The following is a 24590-nucleotide window of genomic DNA, read 5'->3' on the forward strand; positions in this document are numbered from 1 at the left end:
AATTTTTTTTCTCTCTTTCCCTCTCAATGATAAGTAATCAGTCATTCTATTGATGTGATGCCTGGGACCATTAAGAACTACAACTTTATCATCAAAAGGAAAATGATTTGGGTAGTTGAGCCAATACGATGGTAAAGTAACACTACCACCGCAAGTTAATGTAAAATTATTTGTTCCTGCACGAATACAAACCCTCATCCTGAAAGAGAAGTACTATCCTTTTAGCAAAGTTGGTTATGGATGTTAAAACTTTATTGAGGTGGCTGTAATTACTGCTGGGTGGCTGGGAAGCCCAAGAGCCCTCTCCTTTGTGTAAGTGCCCAAAAGCATTCTTCTTTGTGTGTGCCTATGAATACTATTGAGCGAGCGCGCGACCTTTGCTTTCTATCAAGACCAAAGACATATGAGTTCTATGGTCTCTAGACATACCGGAAGACTTTGCCACTGATAAATTCCAGGAATATGTCACCCTACCCTGGTAGCTGCATAGTGATCTATATTGTGGGAACTTCTCACTTCTGGAGAATATGCAGCCAGAGATATATCTAGGGAGGGACTATCCTATCCATTTCGGGTTATAATCCACGAAAGAAACGCACCTGATTTTCAACCTATCAATAACACAAGTAGCATAGCTACTTTATAAGCTCTCCAAAATAATGTTGATTGACAGCAATGATATCATGAGTGGCTACATTTCACAGATCTTTACCTAGCAGGTGAACTATTGGAAAGTCATCATGACAGTAGAGATGTTTGCAAAGTTCAGTCCAGGCAGGAGAACTGTTCGAGTAACATAGTTGACAGGGGCTCAGTGTAAGGATCAGTTGTGATCCTTATATCATCATTGCTTTACAGAAAGGCTTTTTACTTCAGGTCTTCACTATTATTCAACCAAATTGCCGTTTACCTGAACAAGAAACTTCTAGTATTCCTCAGTCCCAGTCAATCAGCAGAGTTTGAGGATGCTTTCCTATATCCCGGGAACTTCTAGATGGTTACTTCTTTCCATCCATTTTTCACTGATTATTCAGCAATTGGTAAACAACAGTTGAATCAGCATAACCCTGATCTCTCAGGCAGCCACACGCTATTTGTTTCTGTACTGGCGGCTTTCTTTTTTTCCGTCATCAGAAAAACTCCTCAATCTTCATGGTGAAGAATAGTGCTTGGCCCTCAGTACAAGTTTTTAACTAGGACTCCTTGTGAGAATCGTATAGACTCATGAGGAGCTTCAAGGGAACTCAAGCCACAGAGAAAGTTTTGCTGTTTTGCAGGTCTCACAAGCGAAACCACTCAAACCTGAGTGACTGTCAGCAGAAAGGGCTTCGACCCTCAAGACCTTCCTCTACTAACTTAGCCCGGATGAAGCAGGGCCAGAGGAGGAACTTGATGTAGTTCCTGCCAAGTCCTCGCACCTGGTGAGAGGCAAGGAGTCTTGAGGTGGGGGTGACCAGTCTACCCTCGATTCAGGTCTGCTCCTGGTGAAAACTGAAAATCCTGAGGTGGAGACCATTTTTCTTAAGATTTTGACCCTTAAGAGGAGGTTTAGTGACCTTGGAGAGGCTGCCAGAGAACCCATCTCTGTGGGATGATGGAAATTTGTCATATCCTGGGATGAAGAAGTACGTTGACCTCATCTTTTCAGGATTGAAGTGGGCCACCTATGTTCTTAAAAGGAGAGAAGCCCCTCCTGAACTCTATGATACTTTTTCTTGCAGAAATATGTTGAGAGCTCCGTCGAAAAGTGGAGAAACAAGTCAGAACTCCCTGATTCACATAGTGACATTCAATGGCCATGGCCATGGCCATTGAAGGTTACTACTTCTTGGGTACAGTATCAAAGTACCTGTACAAAGACATTTCCCTTGTTATTTAACGTGGCAGTTTGGTTATAGGGACAATACCCTCCTATGACGTGTCCTTATTCAAGGTCAAAGGTTTGTGTTACATGCAGGAAGAAATCATAATTTCTTAAATCAATTTATTTTTTTCCTAGCTATCCAAACATAAGATGTTTAAGCTACACATCCCTTCTCAACCACCCTGCGAGTCCTAGGCCAAAGGTCAAAGTGAATGTAGTTGCAACGAGTATCTCAGGATTTTCAGTTATCGCCGGGAGAGGACCTAAATTGGGGGCAGAGTGGTCACCCCAATCTCTAGACTCCTTGCCTCTCACCAGGAGGAAAGACTACACAGGCACTACGGCAATTTCCTTCTTCCCTTTGGAGTATACCTGGCCCCTGCTTGAGCAGGGCTAGGCTAGTAGAGGACGGTTTCCAGGGTCGAAGCCCTATCTGCTTCCTGTCACTTTGATTTAAATGGGATTACTTGAGAGACCTGCGAACCTACCTGTTGGGCGGGGAAGCCTACCTCCCACCTGGTAGGCAACTAAGTTTTCCTTGTTATGAGTTTAACGACCGTTCCAACTTTGCTGAAGTCATATGCCTGTTAAAGGTATCAGGTTTGTATTTTTAGGAAAAATACAAATTGATTAAAAATATTTATATTTATGTACACATGAAATTCGATTTATTTGTAATAAAAGTGGAAGATTAAGGATTTTTTTTTTTATTGGTTTAAGATTAATCTAATTATTTTCTGTAGGTACGGAGGATAGAATGGCGTGAGCGTTCGCAGCACCCAAAGACATTCTCATACCTGTTTTCAATGTTCCGTGCGTGGTACATGCCGCATATTTTTCCCAATTTTAATTCTTCAAATTCCCTCTATAAACCAAATTTAGGTAAGTCCTTGTGTGTTATTAAGAGCAAATTTTAAAATGAAAAAAATACAGTACTCTGCATGTTTTTATAAATGGCTTATGTTCTTGAACATCACAGAATAAAACTTGGGGTGCCATTGCTTGGGGTTAAGCCTGGGATATTGTGCATTGTCATTGGTATCACTCTTTAAGATTATTGGTTGAGTCTCAAAATTAGTAAGATTTTGATCAAAGATTTTAAGCTTTGGAATAATCAGATTGAAATATTTTTGGTTCAAGGGATTTTATGTGTACTGTAGTTGATATTGAGATTAGTCAAAAGTTTCTTTTATTGATAGAAGTTTTTACAATTTTTTATGTATTTTGGTACTATAAAGTCCTTCATAAGAATGATGGCACTTGTTAAGCAATTTAATCTTTATTCAGAAATTGATTTGAAAATTGCAGAGTTACCAGAACTTCGTAGCAGTCCTGGTGTAAGCCTTTATGGTACGTGCCAAGTGGCAGTGGTGGAATGGGTTCGTAAATTTGTCATTGCCACAGCTCAAAGGACCAGCCAGTCGATGTCCTCTATGGGGTAAGTAAACCAACATTAGGTTTTCTCTATTGTTACAAGTTATGTGATATCTTCAATAATGAATACAATTATATTGAGGGAGAGGGGTTTGGTGACAAGCCGACTCCAACCCTACCACACTATGTTATCCTGATAAAGAAAATGTATGCCCAGGCCTCTTGCTAATCATTTTTTCATACAAATTAATCTTGAATGCAATCATGATTTTCACTTTGATCTTTCTGTGACCTTATATTTTTCATTGTTTACCCTATGAGCACTGTTGGATATATTTTATGTTTAGACATTACAAGGTATTTTCCTCTTTTCACTATTTACGTATGTGAAAATGTTAGAAAATAATTTAGGTAATGGAGAGGAAATTTATTCAGCAATTCAGCAATGTGGTACAAAATGTTGTAATGCCATACCTTTTACAAAATATTATAATATCATATCTTTAATAATTTTAGTACAAGGATGAGATAATGCAAATATCAAAAAAAAAAAAAAAAAAAAAAAGAGCTTGAGTGCCAAATTATTTGGTGAGGGGTTGATTTTGTTTCTTTTGTACAGGTTGCATTACTGCTTAGGAAATCAAATTAATTTGATATTTATTTCTGTTTTTCTCACAGAGAGGAAGATGGTCGTCGGTCTGGTCACGGTGATGCTCCTGAGGGAAGTACAAGTGACCAAGATTCAGTTACTTCTGCTTTCTATGTCAAGTAAGTTCAAGGGTATAGATAAACTTTTGATCACAGTTTGTAGTCTAAAGAACCATGTATTAGTAAATGATGAAAGAAATACTATATCAGTAATTATTTGGATTTCTATCTTTTATCTTACTTGAATACTTTATTGTTGATTTTTTACTTGTTTGTAATTATAGATTAGATAGGATAAAGGTGCATTGAGTTCCCCAAAACAAAATTTTCAAGTGCTATTTCCGGGAATTATTTCATTTGGGGTACTTTAGAAGTACAGAATTGATTTCATGGTAGAGATCTAATTCTTGTGCTGACTTTCCAGCGATGAAAGTGGATCCGGTGAAGATGGGACAATGGTCAGAGACATCCTCTTCTCATCAAGGGATAACATCAACTTTATTCACGAGTTATTCCGGCAAGCCTTGTGTCTCAGTTTCCGTTATGCATCAGTCATGAAGACGGTTATATTTTGTTATAAAGACTGGATACAGATGAATGTAAGTTATTGTATCATTATCAACTACTCTATTTATTCATGGGTAATATCTTGGGAGGAACTCCAGGTCTCAGCTTGGAGGTTAATGAAAGCCAATGGGTTTGATTTGTTTGTTTACTCTTGTTGATGATGATATAAAGGAAAGTAACGTACAATACTAGTAGGGAGAAATGTGATTACAAACAGTTTGAAGAAGTCAATGAAATCCATATTATGAAATCCAGATTTGTGAAAGTTTTGTATTGTTTCTTAGACATTAATAAGAAGGCATGTTTTATGTATGGATGTCCTTGCAGGCCCCTGAAATGCCTCCGTTCATGTTGGAACCGTTAGAAGGTGGAGGCAGTCCTCGGGAAGATGCATCTGCGCCATTGGAAAACAATGTTCCTAGGAGAATGAGGAATGAGTCCTACCTGGGTGCTGTCAACAAAGATATACATATTCGTGCTGGTCTTCAGGTGAGTTGTCCAATGATCAGTTGCTTAAGTGATTTTTTTTTTCTTTCTTTCCCATGAAAGATTATGACTGGAGTACTGTACTGTATATGAAAATCTTTAGTAGTCCTAAGCACCAATTTCTGTAATAGAAATCTAGGTAGAAATTACATGGTAAATATTTTTTAAGCTATATTGTATTATTAATTTTCATTGCAATTAAATTTGATATTAATGATGTTGATTCTATTGTATCTAGTAGATACATCATTCATCTTTATTGTGGAGTTTAACAGGAGCAATGGTACCTTCTTACTTTGTGTTTAGTTTATAGAAGTCATCTTCTAGTTGGCTCTAATTTCTTAAAAGTGCAAACTTCGTCATTATTCGCCTCATTTCTTGGTATGATCTTTCAGAACGTCCTTCAAGTTTTCATTACGAGTGCAGCCAATGTCTTTTTATTAGAAGTTTCGCCTGATTATCCACGGCTTTTGGATGAACAAGTGGAAGTATGCAAACATGTCCTGAATATTTATCGTTACATGGTTATGAACACAAGGATGGAACAGAAATCATGGTAAGTTTGAGTGTGATATTTTTGCAGAATAAATAACTGATAAAATCATCATAATCCTAACCATTGAGATTCCATGAAAAATTTAAGGTAACTGATGCATAATTTTTACTTTCTTTTTACTTTTTTCCCATTTATGATTATGATAAAATGTAGAACAAGTATTCAGCTCCAAACTGTCATCATAACCAATAAATTTGCAGATAAAAGTGAAAGTTGAATAATTTTCTCAAACCGAGAATTTCAGAAGGCTAAAGAAAAGATATGGCTAAAGTTTGTTTACTGATATAAATTTCATGATAGTCTGTCTCTTTGGTTTTAGATATGCCTTTGTCATTTTTATTGTATATTTTTTTTTACTTTCATCTCCAGCCATTTAGTTCCTCAACTGACATAGAGATGACTTCAATTTCACATAGAGTGCTTTATAACTAGATTTTGCAATCTTGTTATTTCAAATGGCTAACTCTATTTTGGGCTTAATTAAGGAAATATCTGTTGTTTTTTTTCAATGCTTGTAGTGAAATTTAGTTACAGTGAAATATACACGTATGCTTTATTGATAGAATTGACCATGTACGTCATCTATCATTGCCCGAAGATGTTACGTTGTCCTAGAAATGTGTAACACAAGTAAATTTTCTTTGTTGTTACTCTTTATATAAAAATTATTTTTGCAACTAAAGGTGAAACAGGAAATTCTCTCTCAAAGCAAAGTTTTTAAAAGACAAGAATGTTTGCAAGACATGTTCTACACTGTCCGATGGAGATTGAAGTGGCTAGTACAAAAAGTCAAAGATTGATTTTGTAAATTTTATATAATGGCATTTATTCTTCAGCTGTCTTAACTGTCACATTTATTTCACAGGGAACAGCTTTTAGTGGTGCTACTTCACATAACCTCACAAACATTATGTGGCCGCCCAACCATGCATAAAGAGGACTCGATAGGAGGGAGATTTGCTTCAGCTCTATATCAGGTTCGTAACAAAAGGACTTTTGAAGGAATTCTTCTTTTTGATTAGATTTAGGAGATTGGGTCCTTGATTTTATACTTTGTGTGAAGTATTTTTTATCTTTAGATTTCATTTTATTATACATACATACATATACATACATATACCAAAGGCACTTCCCCCAATTTTGGGGGGTAGCCGACAACAACAAGAAACAAAACAAAAAAGGGGACCTCTACTCTCTACGTTCCTCCAGCCTAACCAGGGACTCAGCCGAGTTCAGCTGGTACTGCTAGGGTGCCACAGCCCAACCTCCCACATTTCCACCACAAATGAAGCTTCATACTGCTGAGTCCCCTACTGCTGCTACCTCCGCGGTCATCTAAGGCACCGGAGGAAGCAGCAGGGCCTACCGGAACTGCGTCACAATCGCTCGCCATTCATTCCTATTTCTAGCACGCTCTCTTGCCTCTCTCACATCTATCCTCCTATCACCCAGAGCTTTCTTCACACCATCCATCCACCCAAACCTTGGCCTTCCTCTTGTACTTCTCCCATCAACTCTTGCATTCATCACCTTCTTTAGTAGACAGCCATTTTCCATTCTCTCAACATGGCCAAACCACCTCAACACATTCATATCCACTCTAGCCGCTAACTCATTTCTTACACCCGTTCTCACCCTCACCACTTCGTTCCTAACCCTATCTACTCGAGATACACCAGCCATACTCCTCAGACACTTCATCTCAAACACATTCAATTTCTGTCTCTCCATCACTTTCATTCCCCACAACTCCGATCCATACATCACAGTTGGTACAATCACTTTCTCATATAGAACTCTCTTTACATTCATGCCCAACCCTCTATTTTTTACTACTCCCTTAACTGCCCCTAACACTTTGCAACCTTCATTCACTCTCTGACGTACATCTGCTTCCACTCCACCATTTGCTGCAACAACAGACCCCAAGTACTTAAACTGATCCACCTCCTCAAGTAACTCTCCATTCAACATGACATTCAACCTTGCACCACCTTCCCTTCTCGTACATCTCATAACCTTACTCTTACCCACATTAACTCTCAACTTCCTTCTCTCACACACCCTTCCAAATTCTGTCACTAGTCGGTCAAGCTTCTCTTCTGTGTCTGCTACCAGTACAGTATCATCCGCAAACAACAACTGATTTACCTCCCATTCATGATCATTCTCGCCTACCAGTTTTAATCCTCGTCCAAGCACTCGAGCATTCACCTCTCTCACCACTCCATCAACATACAAGTTAAACAACCACGGCGACATCACACATCCCTGTCTCGGCCCCAATTTGTTATTATCATTGAATCTGGCAATGTTATTTTTATTTTCTTGAATTGGAATTCATCCTTTATTGTGTTAATGATAAGTTGATATAGCCCATTATTATTTTTTTTTTTTGAAAATTAATTGATTTTTAATTATTTTTGCTTATTTGTTAGATTTTACTACTGATGAATTTTTAAAAGTTACCTGGTTTCATTTTTATAGGCATGCATTAAGATTTCCATGTATAGCAAATAAAGTTAGCCATTCTCCACTTGGGTAATCCATAACTGTTTATCTTTTCCAGACGCTGATTGTATCCTGGATCAAGGCCAATTTAAGTGTCGTCATCTCAGGAGAATTATGGGACCAGCTTCTTCTCACATTATCAGCTTTAACACACTGGGATGAACTAATCAGGGAATGGGCTGTAAGTGTGTCATTATTATTTAGTCTGACTTTGGGTGTCAGATACTCATTCTTCTTTGGTTGGCCACTTGGATTTTGAAACAAGCCTTTTTGTATACTGAAGAGTTTATATATATATATATATATATATATATATATATATATATATATATATATATATATATATATATATATATATATATATATATATATATATATACAGTATATATATATATATATATATATATATATATATATATATATATATATATAAAAGTATTATACAGGTCTTTATCTTAGATTGTCAGAATAGCTGATATATAAGTAGCTTGATTAAACCAGGAGGAGGGACCAGGTAATATAGAAGAGAGGGTGTAGAGGAAGTTCTATGCTGGATAGGAACTTGGAAATATCAAAGGGAGTGGATACAACTGTAAATGGAAACTTGACATAAAACAGTGGATAATGTCTCACAGTTACTTTTTATTTGTTTTATTCAATTGTTCTGCTTGTTACTTTCTTTCGTGATGTGATTGTTCTTGATGTTAGAAAGGCAATAAAAAGTTGGGTTAGTAGAGAGCATAATGGTATACCAGGGGTGAAGTTTTTTTGGGCCGAATTCGAATCCATGGCCAACTAGGAGTTATCATTAAGTTAATTCCCCCTTGGGTCTTTAATCCCGAGTTGGAGCGAATTTTATATTAAGAGGATTTATGGCCTATGTGAATAAAGACATTTAAATATATATATATATATATATATATATATATATATATATATATGTATATATGTGAGTGGATATAAGATACAAGTTCACTGGGGTTTAAGGCACAAGAGAATTTTTATTAATCAGGTATGCAAGAAAGAAATAAATGTATCAAAGTGTTGTTAAACAACCTTATCTGAATCTATAAGTGGAACTCAATTTTTTATTTAAATTACAGGTCTTAGAGCAATAAAAATGAAAAATTGTAACAATTAGACCTCCAAAATATATTAACAATTAGTTATTGTCAGTGTTAGGGAAGCTTTTGTTTGTTCTTATGCAAATACAGACCATCTTCCTTTGATAAGAGTATGACCTGAGCGAAGCAGAAATATAGGTGGAGCAGCCCTCACATTGACTTCGGCTGCCTGACATAAGTGACGTGCTTCTCGGCATCCTCATATGGCTCATTTAATCTTTTATTTATACTTTTAGATTGAATAAATGATCTGGCAGACAGATGCGTTCGAGGGAAATTAATGGAAGAAATCAAGGATATGCAGTGTTTCTTGATACTGTAATTGTGCGACAGGGATTTTTTCCTGTGGAGTGCCACATCTGTGGCCTTACAATGATGACGATAATGAAAACAGGAACTAATGAGTTGGTTTTCTTTATACTTCACTAGTGTTCCGTTGGAGGAACTGTCTGATGCCGACTGAGTGGATAGGGAAGCACGCTGCCATTCATTCCTTCCGTGTCTTCCCGACCTTACAAAGATACTATGGAATCATTACCTGGTTTTGCTGTAGTGGCTCCTTCCCCATCTGATTAGGGAAGACAAAACTTAAAATTTTTCCGTTTCTCATACCTTGTCTTTGTTTGTGTCTTGGCTGCAACTTCTAGTAGAAGTCCAGGAAGTATGCTTGCTAGCAGTCACCTATGCGTGATTCCTCCTGTTTCTCTCCCCAGTGCGCTCATCTCTCATACGGAACTGAGGTCATGCACTTTGCCGGTCGGGACAAAAGGCAAAGGGCATCAACCTTTTCCTGGGTGATCTCCTCTCTCAATCCTTGGAGAAAAGGAGTAGTAAGCTGTGTCAGAACTATTCCATTCTGGGAAAATATATCTATTTACACTGCTCTTGCTTCGACTGTTTATGTATCTTCCTATGCTGCAGCCGAGCCTTTGCCTGCCGCCAGTAGATAACAGTTGTCAGAAATGAAAGTGTCCTTAGATCTTTTCCAAGTGATGAGAACCTCCCTTGACCGATATCTCCCAGCGTACGTGTGGGAGGGACAGTATTTATCTGGAAAGTACAGTAGTACCTCACAACACAAAATTAATTAATTCTGGAGTGGCTTTCGTAATGGGATTTTTTCGTATTGTTAGTCACATTTTACATGTAAATTGCCTAATTTGTTCCAACCCTACAAAACACCACATTAAATGTTATAATAAAGCTACAGTAGAACCACAATGAAATACTGTATACAGCCAAATACCTTCGAACCATTCAATATACCTAAACTAACTGTTAATACCTGTAAATTAAGTATTTATTAGAACATAATGCGATAGTAAATGGAAAATAATACAATACATACAGTACAATACTGTTCATATACAAAATATAGAGTACCATATGCACTGTATTATTATAGTTACCCTTACTATAGACAGATATGTTTTCTATTGTGTAAACCCATTTTCTTCACCTTTTTTTATTGGGTAACTATTTTATTCTTGGCTTGGCTGGCAAATCTCTATTCTTAACATGAAACATTTTTCGCAATGTGAGTTATAAAAATATTTGCATCTCGTTTCGCAGCGTGATAATTTCGAAAGCAGATTCTTTCGTGGAGATGTGTGACTGTATCTGCTCAGGAAGAGGATCCTGGTACGTTCTCACCTCATATGTGAGACCGATGATTGCATATTGGTAACGATTCCTTACCCAAAAGTATATTTCTATGTTTTGATATATGGTATAGGTGTTCACGCACCTACTACCACTGCCCGGTATTATATGAGATCAAGCACTCTTCCCCCTATCGGGATAAAGAGCGCGCCCTCTCCTTACTCCATTGAGTAAGCTCCTCTCAGTCTCTCTCGTAGAAGGCAGTCACTCATCTTTAATCAGTTTTCAGATTGATGAGCTCAGACCTTTCCAGTTGAGGGATCAGCCTAGACTTAGGAGTAGTTTTGAGTGGTCTTCTCTCTAGGAACTCGAGCTCCTTTTAGGATGTCACCTTGAGTTTTCAGGTCCCTCAAGCAGACCCTGCACAAGCCTAGAGCAGGCATCAGTTAGGACCTTACGCTGAGTCTACTCGTGAGCCTTGGTCTCGGTGTTAAATTTAGGTGTACTTCTTGACATTTATGAGTCATTCTCTAATGGAGGGAGATCATCCTCCTTTGATCCGTAGTCCATGTTCAAGATACCGATTTTAGCTGTACACAACTCTAAACTCAGCCATTTTCAATCTCTTCACTTCAAGCTGGTTTCAGGATCACTTGCTCTTCTACACTCCTGTATAGAGAAGAATTCAGATCCCTTGTTGAGCACCAGAGAGACTTCCTGTACCGAATGGCTATAGCAAATATCCAAGAACATAGCCTCTTTTGGTTTGTGCACAGACTTGCTGAACCAGCTAGGAACATGCTTATTCAAGCACTCGTCTAAGTCCGGGATATTGAATCTGCCCCAATTTTCAGGAAGAACCTGTCAGTGGTACTAGTCCTGATGGAAGGAGTCTGGCACAACAGTCCATCTTCGCTGCCCACTAACTACAGGAGTTTACCCACGGGTCTTGGGGTGATCATTCCCCCAGTTCTGCTTTAGCTGCTTAAAAAATTGTGCTGCAAACTTAACTCCCTTACCCAAGGTAATGGTTACGACGAAAGCGTAGGAGAGGTAGAATGTCTGGCCTTTTTCTTTTCTCTCGTCTCCTCCTCCTGGTGCTTGTAAGCTTCACATCCAAGTACTTTTCCTTACAGACAATGCTGGTATTGAAGTACATTCAGACTACATATTCTTTTGGATATAGGCATTTCTGTGACTGCCTACCAGTCTCCTGGTAAGGAGACCTCACTTTTGCTCCTCTACAGGATGGAAGTGCATTGGCCTATCCTAGGTTAGTAACCAACCAGTTTGGTTATAAGGGTTTCCTCCTTAGGAGGAGTCTCCTATTAAAGGACAATGGTTTGTATTTGTGTTGGAATAAATCACAAATTTTAGAAATGATTTGTGTTTTTCCTAATTACTTCTGCCAATGAAGTTGGACTCCGTGTGTTTGTCTGTTTGTGAACAGCTTCCTGGCCCCAATTTTAATCGTAGAGTAATGAAACTTGCAGCGATTGATTGTTACGTAAAAAGCTGAAAAATAATTTTGGAAGGTTAAGGTCACGGTCAAGCAAAATGTCCAATTCACGTAATCAGCCCTAAGTTTGGACGTCGTTGTCACAGATACTTCAACGTTGGTTCATATTTGATAGTATGAATATCCACACCAATTAATACATGTTAAGGTCAAGGTCGAGCAAAAGTTCTAGAAATAAGCTGCTGTGGCAGAGGTCTGCGCTCCACTGAGTGCCCCTCTAGTTACAGTAAATAAACCTTAGTTGTACAAGTTACACTGCCCACCCCAACTACATCCTAAGTCCTAGGTTGAAGCTCACAGTGATGGTTGCACCACCGATGTTCCCCCTTAAAGTTTAAATGGCTGTAATGGGCTATTGCAGTTTTGCTCAAGTCATACTCTTATTAAATGACTTGTTTGTTATGAAAAATATGAATTACTTTAAAAGTTGTGATTTTTACTGAAGTAATATGGCTAAGCAGGTGACTGAAAAATAATTGCAGTAAGTAATTGTAGATATAGTATTTTTTATGAATTTTATCTCTTTTACTTTTAATTTGGTAATTCCAGTTTGGTAGGACCTGTTGAATAGATTCAAACTAGAGTCTGTTGAGTCTGACAGGACTACCAAAATTATAAGAGACTGCCGAAGGGTTCCACCAAGTTATGTGTTACTCTGGCCGAGAAGCTCTAACAGGGAAAGATTAATTGTTGTGTGATGTTGATAAGTTATTTCTCTACTAATATCACAGTCCATGAAGTATTTCTGCTTAACCCTGGATAGGTACGCTCCTCGGACACCCCTTTAAGGGTATACTCGGACGCGAACGACCCCGACGCCAAAAAAAATTCTTGAAAAATCAGTTTTTGCAGTAATCTCCTTTTTTCTTTTGCCAAAAAAAACTTCAATGAATGCTTAAAACAACTGTAAAGATAAATACTACTCATCTGCAGAAAAACTATTTATTATAAATATTTTAAACAATTAAGTAGAAAAATAAAAAGGCCTGACATAAAAATTCATAAAAAAAAAGTTTATACATATATACACAAATCCTTTTAGGAATTGATTCTTGAATGTTTAGGACACATCTTGATGTATTTTGGATGAAGTCAGACCCATGGAGGTGGAGATCTGAAATGAGAAAAAAAGGGTAACTTTTTTTGGCCAAAAAAATTTGTCCAAATTTCATGAATTTTTTTGGGTACCCAAATGAAATAGGAAGTGGCTAATTTTTTTAGGGAATAAACATATGTTATCCTAAAATAGAAATATGTAAAAAAATCTTCATTATTTTGTAAATTACATTTATATCAGGGGCCATATCTAAAGGTAATTTTTTGAGTACTTAGAAATTTCGTAAAAAAATACATATATTTAATATATAATATGATATTTATGCAGGTAAAAATATACCAAAATATCACAAATTCTATAGGGAACAAGAATATATATAGATAGGGCAGCTTACGCTTCGGATATGTCCACAAAATGGCCGCCAACCACACTGACTCAGACTCCCTAATCTGCCACTTGAAATGTAGGAAGGGTATGTCAATTTCAAGGTGTTATTTACTAATCCAATTATTATTGGATATGCATAAAAATTGTATGGTGGGTTGCTGGATAATTGTCGATTATTTTACGACTTTAAAATTAAAATTCTGACCCAAAAAAATTTTTTTGAAGGGAAATAAAATCGAAAAAAAAAATGTAAAACAATATTTTAGCTAAAAAAATTTGATGATATTCAATCAAAAAAAAAGTAAACACAATTTTCCGACAAATAAACATCTAGAGGAATCATTACTCTGTGATAGTTCCTTAGTACGTAGTAATTTTGAAAGAATTGGGAAAAAACGAAAAAATGGCAATCACCGGAAAATCGAACACATACCTATATATACGCCATATCTGGCTAAAAAAAAGATAGGCATGGGTAGCCAGATCATCTAGAAACACTTTCCAACACTATAAAAATATAAGTTTTGCGACACTACTTGCCAATTCCTTACGGTAACATGACTAAGCAAAAAAATGCAAAACAAATAAAAAGGGGCACTCGCGGAAAAATGGCTAACATTCTAATATACGGCATTTCAGAAAAAAAAATTCAGCCACGTGCTAGGCAAACCATCAAGGCACATTTTCCGACAAATAAACATCTAAATGAATAATTACTCTGTGATAGTTCCTTAGTACGTAGTAATTTTGAAAGAAATGGGAAAAAACGAAAAAATGGCAATTACAGGAAAATCGAACACATACCTATATATACGCCATATCTGGCTAAAAAAAGAAGATAGGCATGGGTAGCCAGATCATCTAGAAACACTTTCCAACACTATAAAATTATAAGTTTTGCGACACTACTTGCCAATTCCTTACGGTAACATGACTAAGCAAAAAAATGCAAAACAAATAAAAAGGGGCACTCGTGGAAAAATGGCCATTCTAATATACGGCATTTCAGAAAAAAAAAATTTCAGCCACGTGCTAGGCAAACCATCAAGGCATATTTTCCGACAAATAAACATATAAATGAAATATTACTCTGTGATAGTTCCTTAGTACGTAGTAATTTTGAAAGAAATGGGAAAAAACGAAAAAATGGCAATCACAGGAAAATCGAACACATACTTATATATACGCCATATCTGGCTAAAAAAAAGATAGGCATGGGTAGCCAGATCATCTAGAAACACTTTCCAACACTATAAAAATATAAGTTTTGCGACACTACTTGCCAATTCCTTACGGTAACATGACTAAGCAAAAAAATGCAAAACAAATAAAAAGGGGCACTCGCGGAAAAATGCCCAACATTCTAATATACGGCATCTCAGATAAAAAAAAAAAGACATGCACGTGTTAGCCCAACCATCAAGGCACACTTTCTAACACATAAACATGAAAAAAAAATCAATAATATACGGCAATTCCTTACTACGTAGTAAATTTTTACAAATATTGAAAAAAAACAGAAATTGGCAACCGCAGTTAAATACCCAATATACCAATAACTACGTCGTATCTGACAAAAACAAAATCACGCATGGGTAGCCAGATCATCTAGACACACTTTCCAACATTAAAAAAGCAAAAGTTTTACGACACTATTTCGCAATATCTTACGGAAAAATGACTTGGCAAAAAAATAAAAAAAAATTAAAAAGGGACTCTCGCGGTAAAATGCCCGACATTCTAATATACGACATCTCAGATAAAAAAAAAGACATGCACGTGTTAGCCCAACCATCAAGGCACACTTTCTAACACATAAACATGAAAAAAAAAATGAATAATATACGGCAATTCCTTACTACGTAGTAATTTTTACAAATATTGAAAAAAAACAGAAATTGGTAACCGCAGTTAAATACCCAATATACCAATAACTACGTCGTATCTGACAAAAACAAAGTCATGCATGGGTAGCCAGATCATCTAGACACACTTTCCAACACTAAACAAGCAAAAGTTTTACGACACTATTTGGCAATATCTTACGGAAAAATGACTTGGCAAAAAATGAAAAAAAATGAAAAAGGGGCATTCGCGGTAAAATGGTACTCGTGGTGATGAACGACATTTTAATTAAAAAAAAAAACATGCACATGGTAGCCAAACAATCCACCAAGACTTTCCACAACTGATAAACTATACAAGTTGCACCATTCTACGACAATTTCATAATACGTAATAACTTTGATAATTATGCAAACTACCTTAGAAGGGTAAACTCGGACGCGAACGACCCCGACGCGTCTCAGAAATCGGGGAAGGAGTACAGCTACAGCAATGCACATCTGGACACTACTAGAGCGTGTAGGGGAGACACCTCCTGCAGGTCGATCACCCACAAATTCAGTCACAGGGGTGAGTCACGTGAGAAAAACCTGTTTTTTTTTGACGCTCGGGGTCGCAAACGACCCATCGTACCTATCCAGGGTTAACCCTTTAACCCCCAAAGGACGTACTGGTACGTTTCACAAAACTCATCCCTTTACCCCCATGGACGTACTGGTACATCTTTGCAAAAAACTGCTTTATACCTTTTTTTTTGCGTATTTTTGATAACTTTATGAGAAACTTCAGTCATTTTCCAAAAGAATGAGACCAACCTGACCTCTCTATGACAAAAATTAAGGCTGTTAGAGCAATTTAAAAAAAATATATTGCAAAATGTGCTTGGAAAAAAAAAATGCCTGGGGGTTAAGGGTTGGAAAGTTCCAAATAGCTTGGGGGTAAAAGGGTTAAGTGAATTTTCTTAACCATTATTGCAAAAACAGAATGTTCTTTCAACGTTTTAGTCTCCCTGCAAAACCAAAATGTTCAAAATAATTGTGTGGGAGTTTTTATTATTAGTGTAATTCTGTAATTGATTGTGCTTCTATGTTGAATTTATTTCTAGAAAACACTTGACACATTGACAAGAGTATTGGCTCGACATGTTTATGGATTGGAACTGAACAACCTCCCGCTGGATCGTGTGACTGACCGACGTCTTATCAAAAGAGGAACCAAGCTGACTGGATTAGATGTAAGTTTGTATTTGTTTTGCATCAATGTTTATTAGAATGATTTACTGGTTTTGCCAAAAGGTTTGTTTGTTAATATTATCTTTGCTTCAGGTGATAAGTCATGGAAATTTAAAAAAAGTATTATTTCAATGGCCCAACAAGATCTAGAAACTTTAATTTCGTGATGATAGAAATTAGTACTAAAAATTTGTTCTTGGCAAGTTTGAAATATTTTCCATTGCCTTAGATTATTATGTTCGTAGTTTTCCCTTTTTACCCTTCTCTTTTTTTAATATGAAATACGCCAGTCTGTGAGAAATAGCTTTGCCCGAAGTTGGAGTAGTGTGCGCATGGACCGACAAGCCAACACTAATGAAAATCATCCCCCTGGTGGTCCTTCACTATCTCATTTACAAGAGGAATCACAGGGGGACCATAGTAGCTCTCATGGTGAGTCCGGTGTATTTTATCTTTTCAGTTACAGCATACAGAATGATACAGTTAGCTATAAACAGATTGTAGAAATTAAATTATCTTTTCTAATAAAGAGATCAGAAAGTGAAGAAAGTACCATAGTATACAATTTCAGCAAGATACTGGATGATTGTTGATTATGTAAAATTTAATTAGGTGGAATTATTCTCTAAAGATTTTAGTTTAATGTTCTTTTATCCATAATTGACATCACCATTATAAATAATTTACTTTTGAAATTCCTGTCAATCTTCAGGGAGCAGTGAGAGAAGCCCATTCAGCAGAAAACGGCGTGGAAGCTCTGGAGGAGGTTCTCTAAAGGCAGGTGCTGGTGGTAGCAGCGGCAGTCCGAAATTGTCACCGCATCATCCTTCTGGTGAAAATTCACATCACCACCATCACCACCACCCCCATTCTCATCCCCATCATCCGCATCATCACATCCTCGGTAGACGATTGACGCGTTCTCTGTCAGAGTCTAGCTTGCTGTTGAGGAGGAGAGCTGGAAGAACACAATCTCATGGTAAGTTCCAAGTTCTTTTTTCCCCCCTTAGCCTTATACCTTGTTGCTTGCCATTCATGTTCTGGGGGTCCATATGTAAATTTCGTTTGCCAGTGAAAGTGGCTTGTAATTTACGTTGGTCAGTCTTTGACGTGACATATTAGATACGCTTTCTCTGTGTGTGCTCTTAGTTGGATATATGTCATCAGTTTTTGGATGGTGTATTCATTTCTCAGTTATTAAAACCCAAGTCGATGACATTGCTGCCCACTATAGCTTACCAGTTCTGTCATTTTGATTATCTTGTAGCAAAGTGTTTGTCCAATGCAGGTGTTGTAATTGTAAATATTAGTGCATTGCAGTTTCTCCTGGTTGGGTTCAAGTGCAATAGTGAGAAGCCTGGCTAGAGAAACTTTTGAAGCTGAAATGTCTTACAAAGCATATTAACTGTACAAGTACTATATGATATTGCGTCAGGGAAAGTAAACATCACGTAAATTTGGTTACCGATTAACGTCAACTTGAATGTTATTAGGTAACCAGTATCTTGTTAAAAGTCACATTTCATCGTCACTGCTGCTTTTTCACTGCCAGCTATCACGCTCTCAAATGCTGATTCCCCCCTCCCGACTCACCATCGTGTTAAATATACGCAAAGAGAGTAATGTTTTGTACGAGATCTCACAGCATGGAATGAACTGTGCACTGTTAGCCAAATGTACTGATGCACCGCTGGAATTTATTTGGCTGACAGAATCATCATGTGGATAATGGCGTCATTAACCTTCAAGAATCGCTTTACAGATGCAGTATTTAAATTAAGAGAATTCACTTTTAAAACTTTATATATGTATTGTATTTGGAGCATTATTTTGGGAAGCTTGGAGGAAGTCATAAGTATTTTTTAAGAGTGATGGATTTTGTTTTGTACACATACTTTTATGTAGAAGCTGAAGTAATTAAATTGAAATTGGAAAGATGTTTCAAATACAATTTATGTTTGGGTATGACTTCAGTCAGTTGTATAAGCAGTTTTGAAACTTGTATTGGACATAACTTTGTTTCAAATTCTTTTCTATATGAATAAGAACCAGAATATCCCAAAACACTAAGGTATCTCGTTTTATTCTCCAAAAAGAAAAGGATCAAATTTGAAGTGAATTTGTAATCTTAAGGGGTCAAATCGTATAAGAAGATTGAAAGATATAGTAAATATTTGTCAAGATTGAAGAGATTAATATGTACCATTAAAAAGGACCTCTTATTAGGCTTACGTTAAACATTTTGCAATTGCATATTGAGCTCCGCGTTAAGACACCGAAGGGAGAGGATAGCAGAAATTATTATTTATTGTTCCATGTTTTGTATACTTTGAATAAAATACAATATAGACTCAAGTTCTGAAATTTATTCTAAATTATTACAGGCCATTTTACTCTTATATGATGCAAACATAGTTTGGAAAGATGAAGTCTTGTACTAGGCAATAGGGACACATTTGCAATTCAGGTCATCTTTCCAGTGATGGAAAAGGAGTTTTCATGAACAGTACAGTATGGTGTAACTTATAGCCACCCTTCGTAGATAGAGGACCATAGTTATATTTTTTTAGATTTTTAATTAGAGGAGAAAAGGGAAATGAAGGATTGGAAATAATATAAAGATTTCTTGAGCATGTATAATTTAATAGCCCTTTTTAAGGCAGTACAGTATACTCTTGATGCTCTTTAGCCATGAATCCAATTGCTCTTTGTGGTATTCTGGATTTTTTTATATACTTCTCGTGGTCATGCATTTAATTTAGCTAGCAAATTGTCTTGCTGTGTCATTGATGTTCAAACATGTGAGGTACAAGTCCATATGTATAGGAATTTTTGTACTATACTTTGTTATGCTACTGTATGAATTAATTTTGGGTCAATTCATAATTATTATTGTCATTTAATATATTTTAGTCGAGTGTTGGATCAAATTAGAGCCTCTTTATAAAGGGCCATATGAATATTTTCAAATATACCGTAGAATTTTTTTTTTCAAAGATAGTAAGTCCTTTTCTATGTATAATTTTTACTCATGATGTTGAAAAGTACCTGCAAAGAATACATCATAGACTTATGCATTATAATCCATTGAATTGTATTTTGTATTTCATTGAAGGCAATTAAATTCAATATCATTGTATAATGTTCACGGCCCTTTAGATAATACTTCTTTATTTTGTAATATAACAAATTTGGTCCTTGGTTAAGTGGTTACTATACAAATGGACTTTTACATTGTTTGTTTTTAATCGTAAAGTTTTTATTTTCTTTGACTTGGATAAATATTTGCAAGAGCCTGAGTGCACTTTGATGTATTTTATTTATAAATTATCAAAATTTATGTTCTGATAGGTTTCTGTTGAAGTCTTGAAAGTACAAAGAAAAATAATCAATACTGTAGTAATATTGATGAAAGGTTCAAATTGTACGTGATGGCAAGATGATTATGTATATGGTTACCTTTTAGTATTGTATATAACGAGGAATGCATAATAACTCGATTTTAAGAAATTGAATGTAATGATTTTACCCCCCTTAAATTAAAGTATTATTGTAGACCCTTTCCATTATGATGATGTGTAGTACAGTTATGAGGGTACCTTCCCCCCTTGATCCCGGGTAATCGTAACATACCTGCCAAAATTAGACCTTCTTGTTTGCACATTTTCATTTATTTGAATTCCAACACTATGGGTGTATCCCTTGTTCCATGTAAATGCAGTCATGTAAGAATCATGTACTCCAGTACCTCTGTGATCAATTGAAAGATATAACTTTTGCTTAGTTTTCATTTATATTTCGTTCATTGATATTTTAAAAGTCAGTATGCTCGATGATCATTGACAGTAGTGCTTGAGGAATGTAGTTTTGTTCATGAATGGTTACCTACAATCCCAGGGGACTGTGATGGCCACGCACCCACGCACCGATACCTGCACGGCACCAGATCAAAGTCGCTGGAGACCCTCTCGCACGGTAGGTCCAAAGCTTCCCCAGCTTTTTGCAGCTTTGTTGCGCAAAGGGTTTGTGATGGTGAATGCAATATAGTTACAAGTATTACCACAAAGGGTTCGTATTAGTTGTACCCAGTTTATTTTGTTTGGTAGAAAAATCTTGTCAATTTTGAGCTCTGAATTAAAAGTGGAAGAAAAGCAGTTTGGTGTTATATATGAAGTGTGCTGTGGGCTCATTGTAAGATATGCAAAAGAGCACTTTATCTTTAAAAGTTTGTTTAAATTTCAGGTTTCTTTGAAATGTAAATAATATTTACAGGAATTTTTATGCATAGATATTTTGGTATTGAATATCTCAATATTGAAATAAAAATAAATTCTATAAAAAGAATGCAGGAAATAATTTTTGTTGCTTACAATTTCTTCTTTATTTAGAATTGAGTTGTTCATACAATGTTGAGCCTCACTCAGCTGATGCCCCCCTTTAATATTCTTTATATTATAGCTTATTTTTTTTTCTGAGAGAATTGTGGTGATTGGTTACTTTTACTTTGTTTTCAAAAGGTTTCAAGGCATACCAGCAAAAGTAGATTTATTTGATAATTATTATGTAAATGTATGGATGCTATATCTTTGGAAAATTATATATTTCTTTAGAACTTCTGTTCTTTTGCTTTGCAAATATTCCCAGACAAAAAACCTCTAAAGGAAGAAAAAAGTCAATATTGCACCATGTTTGTAGTTACTACAAACAGTGAGATCGCTCAGGTCTTAGCTCTTAATTCGACTTCATTGTTTTGCCGAGATTTGGTTAAAGGGAACTTTGCTATGCATCATTCTGTTTGTCATCCTCTGCTTTTTTCCAAACTACTTTTCAGAAATTCTTATTTGATTAATGATGCACTCAAAGTGCTGATTGTTTTTCAGCTGTAAGGGACTTTCAGGTTTTATGAATAATATTTATGATTAGAGTTGATAGCACAATTTTTTTTATGTAATTTTTTCTAATAGGGTAATAGTGTTTAGCATTTAGGATAGATTGCTTTGTGTAGGGTTTCTGTCAAGGATAATTATTATGTTGCTGTTTAAGTAAAACAGTTTGCATTCTTTTTGTTTTGTTTTATATCTGTATGCGTCTTGACTTTTGCATTCATGAAGTCTTATAATTGGATTAGCATACAGTATTTTATTTCTTTAGCTCATAAAATTTCCAGTGCTGACTATGTTGTTGAAATGTTAAAATGTGTAGAGTTACAGTTTGCTCCTTTTATCGGTAGCAAGTGTTAGAGAATATATGTTGGTCTGCCAGAGAGGAAGCTTTTCACTAAAGTTCCTTTTTTGTTTGCATGCAGCTCTTTGTTTTTTCAACTTTTTTGTACTCTGAAAAATTCGACATATGAATTTTTATCATCTTCCGGTTCATTTTATTTTTTTTTTAGTGCATACTTATGGTAAGTGTACAAGGACGAGATCCCTTTCACTTTGAATTGAAGAAACTCTGATGAGTTTTAGTTGGCGGCCCTTTTCTAAGTTAGACACCAAGTTTTAAGTTCCTCAAATGCTCGCAAAGAAAACTTCTATATCACAACTTGGGGAAAGTACATTTGTTCCGACGCAGATACAAACCATTTGCTATTTATAGGGGTATTAACTTTTTGGCAACGCTGGAAACTAGCCAAGACAATTTAGTGAGGGATAACTACCCCCATCCACTAGTTAGCGGGTGGAGTTTACCCCGCTCACTCACACCCGTCGTCTGAGTAACCACTTTTACTTTTGGCTCGGTAGAGTGTAGACGCGCCGTCTCTCTCTCACGTTAAACTAAACTGCCTTGACTATTAATTCGATTTTTCTTTTTTTTTGGTGCAGGTGTGTGTGTGTGTTTGCTATCCCGTTATGCGAACATGTCCTGGTCGCGAGAGCCGCAGCTGCGGTACCTTCATATCATCCTGCGCCCGGCTTGGCAGGGACATTTCACGGGATGACACCTGTGTTGAGACGGGAGTGGCCTGCCTCCAGGTGGGAGAGGTTCGGGCGTAGGAAGAAGAAGAAGTCTAAGCGGGATTCTTCACCTAAGGGGTCTTCCTCGAAATAGAAGAAGTTGCGGGCTTCTGCTTCTTCCACCCCCAAATCTCTTTCCAAAGCTGCTCCTCTGCCGTGCCCTTCTGGGGCACGATCAAGCAGCAGCGCATGGTTTGTGACTCCAGGTTAACCCCGTGGGATAGGCGGTGTTGACTTCCCTAGTAAGTCAGCTCCTTCCCTTCCCCCAGGGAGTGCCTGTTCTTTCTTGGATCTTTTATCCTTTTGGCCATCGCTGGACGTCGATGGTCCCCCTTCGAAGAAAGCTCTCTTTGAGCTCCTTCAGAGGGGAGCGGAGAGAAGGCAGTCATTTCCTTCTGCGTAGGTTGATCCTCCTAGTGTGGGCGCATGCACAGGCACTGCAGCCCATCGGTCAAGCCTTGAGTCTGTTTCTGATGGCAAGAAGTTTGCTGATCCAACAGGGGCGGTGGTTCAGCTTTCTCCGAGGCAGGTTTCCCCTTCGGGGGAACGAGTCTCTTGTTCGTGAGGGAAGACTGTCCTAGAGCATCAGTGGTTCCTGTAGCTTATGGTTCTCCTCCAGGAGCAGAGCGAGAGCCTTGTCTTAAGCGACGTTCTCCTTCGGGAGAACAAACCTCCCCTGCAGAGGAGGTATCTAGAGCTGGATCAGTCTTCTACTTGGGTGGAGTTTGCTCTGCGTTCCTCTCCGAAGGATCGTAGGGTGGAAGTGTTTGTGACCCCACTCCATCCTGGATGTTCTCCTCCTCGAGCTGTGAGGAGACGTCTCTTTGAACCGGCTGGTTCTCACATTAACCCTTCGAGGTCTTGTGACGATCATCCTTTGGGCTGGTGTGATTGTGAGCCTTCGGGTTCTCATGTTGATCCTGCAGGTTCTCAAGACCCTAGGGTCTCCGTCGCGTTGAACTTTCGGGTTCTTGCGACTTGGAACTTCGGGCTCTCGTAACGATGGTTACGCTGAGCCTTCGGGATCTCATACCTCAGTCACGCTGACCCTTTGGGGTCTCGTGACAGGGAAATTTTCGTTTTCTGTTACGCTGGCCCTCCGAGGTCTCTTAACCCTGGTTATGCTGAGCCCTTGGGCTCTCGTTCCTCTCATCACGTGAACACTTCGGTGTCTCATGATAGGGAAACCTCGGTTTCCCGTTGCGCTGAACCTTCGGGGTCTCATGCCTTTAGCCACGCTGATCCTTCGGGGTCTTGTGGCAGGGAAACTGCGGTTTTCCATTACGTTGACTCTTTGGGGTCTCGTAACATTAGTATCGCTGATCTTGTATGCTCTCGTGCTGGACGCTACGCAGAACCCTCGGGTTCTCGTAGCAGTGAGTTCTCTCCTCGTTGCACAACCTCTAGGGGTTCACGCTCAACCTGTTAGGTCTCATAACCCTCATCATCGAGAGTTTCACTCTTAAGACAGAGAGTCTCCGGATTCTTGCCGTGTAGAATGTTCGCGGTCACGCGACCAGCGCTACGCTGAACCCTCGGGTTCTCGCATCCCTCATCCTGATTTACATCCTACAGGAATTAGTGACGAAGTTCCTCAGGGTCCTCCCCGCGTGGTTTGTTAAGGGTCGCGCGATCGGGGTTTACGATCCGTTCTTGTTCCCCCTCCTGGCTCTCCACCACTGGAAAGACTGATGAGCGTCTCTCCTTGTAGGAGGGTTACCCCGGGAGTGGTACCTTCTGCAGCCAAAAACGGAGATGGCACTTTGTCCGAGAATGAGGTAACCACTGCGTAACGCAACAGAACAGAGTTGCGCCATGCTGTCCAAGCGCCAGCTCTTGACATTCTTACGACTCGGTCCAGAGA

At 37.7% G+C, this 24590-nt stretch overlaps 1 protein-coding gene across 7 annotated transcripts in view; it reads left to right on the plus strand.

The window, feature by feature from the left end:
• The window catches only part of LOC137658804 (ral GTPase-activating protein subunit alpha-1), a 139615-nt gene that overhangs the window by 29117 nt on the left and 85908 nt on the right, over positions 1–24590 (plus strand). For 6 of the 7 annotated variants that reach the window (XM_068393855.1, XM_068393858.1, XM_068393856.1 and 3 more), the window contains exons 5-16: positions 2608–2746; positions 3173–3302; positions 3917–4006; positions 4311–4485; positions 4781–4942; positions 5335–5495; positions 6361–6472; positions 8065–8187; positions 16646–16774; positions 17063–17204; positions 17485–17751; positions 20670–20747. In XM_068393855.1, the coding sequence (XP_068249956.1) occupies positions 2608–2746; positions 3173–3302; positions 3917–4006; positions 4311–4485; positions 4781–4942; positions 5335–5495; positions 6361–6472; positions 8065–8187; positions 16646–16774; positions 17063–17204; positions 17485–17751; positions 20670–20747 (1708 nt within the window). The remainder of the gene's footprint in view (positions 1–2607; positions 2747–3172; positions 3303–3916; positions 4007–4310; positions 4486–4780; positions 4943–5334; positions 5496–6360; positions 6473–8064; positions 8188–16645; positions 16775–17062; positions 17205–17484; positions 17752–20669; positions 20748–24590) is intronic. The other variant, XM_068393859.1, reaches the window with a different exon arrangement.

Source organism: Palaemon carinicauda, chromosome 19 (genome assembly GCF_036898095.1).
Source record: "Palaemon carinicauda isolate YSFRI2023 chromosome 19, ASM3689809v2, whole genome shotgun sequence".
Taxonomy (NCBI): Eukaryota; Metazoa; Arthropoda; class Malacostraca; order Decapoda; family Palaemonidae; genus Palaemon; species Palaemon carinicauda.